This window comes from Quercus lobata, chromosome 2, assembly GCF_001633185.2.
Source record: "Quercus lobata isolate SW786 chromosome 2, ValleyOak3.0 Primary Assembly, whole genome shotgun sequence".
Classification (NCBI taxonomy): domain Eukaryota; kingdom Viridiplantae; phylum Streptophyta; class Magnoliopsida; order Fagales; family Fagaceae; genus Quercus; species Quercus lobata.
The window spans coordinates 92,443,482-92,450,242 of record NC_044905.1 but is presented as its reverse complement, the minus strand read 5'-3'; the positions used below and the strand labels follow the sequence as shown (position 1 = coordinate 92,450,242).

The 6,761-nt window shown below is 35.0% G+C and overlaps 1 protein-coding gene across 2 annotated transcripts; it reads right to left on the bottom strand.

Moving 5' to 3' along the window:
* Nucleotides 1-705: 705 nt before the first annotated feature.
* On the bottom strand, nt 706-4,671 carry LOC115977216. 2 transcript variants are annotated; one of them, XM_031098937.1, is made up of 9 exons: nt 4,504-4,671; nt 4,346-4,396; nt 3,512-3,533; nt 3,032-3,146; nt 2,695-2,727; nt 2,100-2,225; nt 1,577-1,683; nt 1,430-1,501; nt 706-1,310 (listed from the first exon to the last, which is right to left on the bottom strand). In XM_031098937.1, the coding sequence occupies exons 1-9, from the start codon at nt 4,633-4,635 to the stop codon at nt 925-927; spliced, it is 1,044 nt and encodes a 347-aa protein (XP_030954797.1). In that variant the 5' UTR covers nt 4,636-4,671; the 3' UTR covers nt 706-924. The 2 variants fall into 2 exon arrangements, with proteins under 2 accessions (XP_030954797.1, XP_030954798.1); XM_031098938.1 differs by having other exon boundaries at nt 3,508-3,533; nt 4,504-4,670.
* Nucleotides 4,672-6,761: the final 2,090 nt, after the last annotated feature.

Here is a 6,761-nt window from a genome sequence, read left to right as displayed (position 1 = left end):
GTACGAAATATGAAACTTTGATTTAGTATGGTATACCGTATACTCAGTCATTGGTAAAAGAACGTCAAAGCCTTTAGATGGGGCCTTGAATATATGACACATTGTTGCAACGCAGAATATTTAAATCAAGCCTCTTATTTATTCCAAGGACCATCATCACCATACAATCTCCAGCTTTTCAATCCTCATTATATAAATCATTATATAACAATACATTTGTAAATGTGTGGCAAACCACTACTAAAGCCGCCCAGTTATCATACAGCCACAAATATTCTCCCAGATCTCATTGTGTATATTCATCTCCTGAAATCCGTTCAACTTGCATCTCTGGGGCATATTTTCTTCTCTTGGCAAGTAATTTATTCAACAACCAAAGAGAGATACAGTAAGTATAAGACATCAGAAGGATGGTATAGTTTTGGGAACAAAATTTCTCTTCAAACTAGTATAGAGAAAAACTTTTCAAACTTCTCATCTATCTCTTTTTTTGGTGTGAATTTTGAAAATCCAACCATTGAATTTCATGTTTTTATGTTTTTAACATGTATATCAAATTTCGTTCAAATTAGATATTATTTACCATTTGATCAATAAACTTATTTTTTATACACAATTTTAGATCATAAAAATTTGGAATTTTAACATTTGTTTGATGAGATAGCAATTGATCTTTGATAAATTTTATATGTATGAAGAATATAATAAGAACATGCAATCTAACGGTTAGATTATCAAAATTCACACTTAATATAGAGATATATGAGGAGTTTGTAGAGTTTCTCTTCAAACTAGTTTGGAGAGAAACTTTGTTTTAGTTTTGGCCTTTCCTAAAGACTACATTGGAGTCATTTGGACAATGTATATTGTTCTTAGTATTTTAATATATAAGTGATTGAAACTGGAATCCGAATATGAAGAAAGCTAACTGCCCCTTTTAAATAACAGTTGCTCTTCTGCTAATGTGGTGTTATCTCCAACAACTGAAACCCAACTCTCTGTAATCTTTTCCACTCTTCCATCTAAGATCTCCACTAACGTGAAGGCTCGCATTGTACCTTCAGACTCCGGTGTCAATACAGGGGTTTCATCATTCATGAAGCTTCTGTTTCCAGTTCCTTGTTCATTATTCAGTCTTTTAACCCTAGGAACAATAGCCCCATTCAGGTATATAGTGTTGTCATCCCCAACCACAATCATTTTCCGGAGACCCTTTCTATATGCCAGCTCCTTATGCATGTGACCAAACACGACCAGTGGGACGCATGATTTGCCAGTCTCTTTTAGGAGGGATATTGCCTGTTCTAGATCTGGACCACAAGAGAATATTGTAAGGTAACAATATTATCCCATCTTAAAATAGATCAATACCCTGCAAGATGGAAACAGAAAATAAATACCAAATACAAGCTGAATTCTAAGTAATTACCTGGATCACCATGGTCACCACCCCCGAAAACCCAATCCTTTCCACAAATATCATTCAAATTAGAACCAAGCCCTGCCCATAAATTCTCTCTTAAAAATTATTGTCAGGAAAAGCTTAACTAAAATTGATTTTGGCAGACTGATACACCTGTGGGTCCATTATGTGCAAGCAATATGACAAAATGATCCTCCGGTGTGCCCAAAGCAGCATTATAGATCCTCCTAGCACTTCCATCCATGTCTTGGACACCATATCTAAGAGGAATTTCCAAATTGATGAGTTGTGATGTAAGTCACAATGACAATAAGACGAGGGAGATTCCATAATGGAGAATCTCATCTACATGTTACAAGAAGCTGTTCAGTTCTTATTTTATAGTAGATGAAGCTGATGCCCTAAGAAAAGATTGGTAGATTCAGATACCAATCATTCAAATACAATCTATTGATGTGATCACATCACTATTTGCATAGACAAGAGGAATATCATTTTTGCATGAAAACCAAGGGAAATAGAAAGATGGTAATGAAGTAGATAACGCAAATCAACACAGACCTTGTAAGTTGCAGTCAGAAATTCTATAAATTCCACACTTGAAAGAACTATTATGAAGAAAACAAATGTGATCAAATTACATACTATCTAATTCTGTTGAAGTTGTACAACATACCTTGCAGATAGAAGCTTTTTTCGAAACAATTGCACCCCTCCACAGGAAAATGGCCGTCCACCAACAATGCTTACTTTTATCAAGGGAAAGTCTAAATGTTGATAAGCTACATGCTCCTCACCAAGACTGATTATTACAAAGTAACAATTCAAGCATGACATGTGACCTTTTAAGAGAAAACTTAATCGATTTATTGAAAGATTTTTGCAAGTTAGTTTAAAGTAGTCATCAGAACTTTGTAGCTATTCCACCATGTATTTTAATAAATGCTAGCAAATACTTTCACACAGTTGAAGAAAATGGAAAACACAAAAACAAAAAGGGGGGGAAAAACTGACATTCCCAACCATGACACAGTAATAAGCACTAACAAATACTTTCAGGCATTTTAAGAAAATGAAAAACACAAATAAAATACAGAGAAAAAAAACCTGGCATTGTCAACCATGACATGAAATGAGCACTAGCAAATACTTTCATGGGTATGAAAACATATATTAAAATAGGAAATGAAAAAATATTCTCATGGCTAGATTCATCGATTTCAGGTCAAATATATAATCAAAGGGGTTTCCAGAATATATGACAATCTCACCACTCAAGCTGAAGTTGAACTCCATCCTTCCTCCTGATAATCAAATCAAGGAATTAATTAAACTAATTATCAGAGTCTACATAATAGAGCTTACATGTTGAACTGGTCAAACATATAGTTTTCTAAACATGTGGCACATGCGTGCGCACACACACACACACACATAGAGTTCACATAGCTTATAAATGGATCAAGTTCCCAGACTTGTTACATTCCTTTAAAAGTTGCAGCAATGACACAAGAACACTAATAAAGTCTAATAAAAATTAAGAAGAAAAGGAACCCTCTAGCAAGCAAATATAAATGATGATCGTACACTGGTATGGTGTAAACTTACTTTCCAGAAAACTGTTGAGTATACCAGGCATCATGATTTCCCAAAATAGCTGCTTTAGCAAATTCAAGACTGGCAGCACTTTGGACGAGTTCAACATTCTCCTCACCAAAATCACCTGAACAAAATCAATTGAAACGATGAAGCCAAAAAAAAAAAGGCAACAGAAGGGAAAGAAAGTTTCATATTTGAATCAATAAATAAAAATAGATCTTACTGGCTCTCTTGAGCAGATACAGATACAAAATACAGGCTCAGCATGACATGAATATGCTGAACGTTTCCCCGTTGACTAAGTGCCTGGAGTTTGTTCTATTTATTCCAAACTTATGGACAAGTCAGTCCAGAGCATGTCAGGCACATAGAAGTGTCATTGACAAAACTCTTTATTCCAAGCCACTTAGACTACCATATATACTAGGCCAAAAGAGACTAAATGCACATAAACTAGGTAGATGAACAGTGAGGAAGAATAGAACCTGCCTGTAAACAGCACCAGATCTGGCTGCAGTTCACCAGAAACCCACATTAGACTGTTAGAGAGTAGATATCCATACAAATTTTTACCATGTAAAGCTAAACAACTACCATAAATAAGGCGGGGAAGAGAGCACAAAACAATTGGATGTATCAGAAACAAAGAGGTTATATGGGAAACCTGAGATTACCATTAATACAACAACAACAACAACAATCAAGCCTTAGCCCCAAATTTTATAGGGTCGCTAATTGATCCTCAACAAATTAGTAAGGGTCAGCCATATGTATTCTTGTCTACCATTCTATTCTATTCGAAGTCATACTTACTTCCTTAATTGACATGTCCTTTTTTTACCATTAATCCAGAGCACAAAAGAATTGGGTTAACTAAAATTTCTCTCTCTCTCTCTCTCACTTTCTTTTTGGGTGTATTTATAAGTTAACATAAATCACTTCTTCACCATGTAATTGTAAACAACTAGTAGTTAATTAAATTCCATCTACATAGTTGCTCAGCAAGTTGTTCATGTAATTTTCAGTACTGAGATTATATATTAACCAAAAAAAAAAAAAATGTTAACCCTATATAAAACTCTAACCAAGGTTTCAACGTTAACCCAATGTTTCTCAAAGCTTCCAATTTAGGTTTTCACAACATAAATCATATTTCGTGTTTATTGAAATTGTTCAAAGCTAGGATCTTTAATCCATTACTAAACATTACAAACCCAACAAATACTGTTTTTAGGTCGGTTTAATTTCAACAATATAAAAACAGCAAATTACAGAAAGAAATAAATACATTTTTAAAGTAAAAACAGAGCGGGAAAGAGATACCTGAAGAAATTGAAGTGCCTTTGTATCTTCTTGTAGATTCCAATCATTATGCTTCAAAAACCCCAAATTTTCATTCAAAAAAAAAAAAAAACCGTCATTTTGCACGGAGCTAGGGTTTCTGAATTTACATAAAGAGAAATGAGAGAGAGAGAGCTCACGATGTCTCCGATGACTGCGATTCGAGCAGAAGTGGCCATGGGAGGGCGTGAAAGGTTGGAGGAAGCGGAATTGGAGGGAGAAGGACCGGAGAGACAGCACAAAGTGGGCGCGTGTACCAACGTCCTTAACATAGGTAACTTCTTTGGTTTTCTCTTACTCGCTCTCACACGCGCTAATAATAGTGTCAGTACTATTTGCAATCAATTTGGTGTTTACATTTTTAGTGAAGTCAATTTAGTCGATGTTATTTTTAATTTACAATCAAATCATTTTTTTCTTTGCATTTTCTAGCACTTTATTGGCAACCATACACAAAAATATAAATCAAATTTACCAATCTCTAACTCTAGTAGACGTATATATCAACTCAGCAATCAAAACAAATCTATAATTGTACCCAAAATGACTGTAATTTTGAAAATAATAATAACCAAATCAACTGTAAATTGAAAATAACATGGACCAATTTGACTATTACCAAAATGTAAGGATCAAATTGACTGCAAGTGAAAGTAAGACAGACCAAATTGACTACTACCCAAATTTAGGAGCCAAATTGACAAAGAGTAGTGACCACAAAATGTAGGAACTAAAATAGTATTTTTGCCTAATATTTTTAAACAAAATACAAATCTCATATGCCATAAAATAAAGTAAATTACAAATGTCCATAGAAGGACTATGATAAACAACAGAACCATGGCTTAGGTTAGGTCTTTTCCTAGCCATGTCATATGCGCATTGGTTTGCCTCACGACTCTCACAAAAGTGGTGCTTTATCTTCACATGTACAAGATTTGATTGAGGAGGTTACTGCAATCCATAATAAGAGTGGTGTGATGTAAGTTACTAACATGAGTTCCAACAACCCAATAAAAACTACCTTCACATCAATCCATTCTATTAGTGTGAAACCCATCAAACGTCTCTTATATTTTTTTATTGGATAAGAATTTTGAAAATCTAACCATTAGATTGCATGTTCTTATTATATTATTGTTGAGGGTTCTTTTTACGTTTCTTGTACCTTAGACAAGTGTCTTGATGTTATTGGACAACGCTTAGTCTAGGCTTTTTCTAAGAAGGAAGTTGGGCTTGGCGCTCTACTGAATGAGCTCCAAAATACCATTTTGTCGCTACTAGTTTGTGCACAAACGTTGAGTTCAAGTCCAAGGGAAGATGCTGCAAAGTGGGCTTATCCTCTATTTCTGCCGCGGAAGGAACTTTTCTCCAGTTTCCACCACAGGACTGACTTTTCTGCTGTTAGGACATATTTGTTTCACATGTTAGGAACATATGTCATTAATTTATGTAATTGGCTAATCTTTTGACAAAACGCACTTTACTTGTATTTGGGTAGATCTAAGATGTGTTTAATACTTCAAGAAACCTTGTTTCAAGATCAAGTGTTAAAACCATGCAAGTCTGTCTAAGATTCAAGCTGAGAAAGTGCATGTCATTAAAACTCGACAGCTAGCATCTATCAAGCTTTAAGAGTTGTTCTAGCCCCCTGGCTCAATAGCAGCTCGACAAATAGCTATCTGTCAAGGTTTATGAAAAACAGAGTTTTAGTTTTGTTTTGACTCCAATCAGTGATTATGTGTTTGAGCTTTCTTTTCTCACAACTCTAGACATATAAAAAGATTATTTTAAGGGCTGTTAAAGGTGACAAAAGTTGCACAAGTGTTGAGCAAAGTTTGTTCAAGCAAATTGTGACCGGAGACAAGATTTGCCTTAGTTTATCTTTCTTGTCAAAAAGTTGCTGTGTTTGTGCATGGTTGAGTTTTGTGACCAAGTATCTTCTCGATCTTCATCATCTAGATGAGCTGAAGAACTTTGCAACCAACAACCTTCTCTAGTTGGTGATTGAAGTCACGTATTGGATTCGCGCAATTGGTTAGTCACGTACTGGGAGCCGTGCATTACAAGGAGAGATTGTCACTACAGAATAAGTCCAATTGGGTATTGTGGTAAGGGTTCAACTGTAGGTTGGTATAAAATATTGAGATTCCCTTACTTGAAACTGCTTGTTTTGATAATAGTGGATTCTCGGGAGTGGTGACTTTAAAATCACTCGGTGGGGTTTTTGCCGTGTTGGTTTTTCCCATTCGTAAACAAATCACCGTGTCAATTTATTTTCCGCTGCACTTAGTTTAATTGGTGATTTGTTTGTGCAACCATGCATTTGCATGTTAATTTAATTAATTAATAAGCTTGGCTAATTAATCAATTAATTCATCACAAATGGTCAATTCGT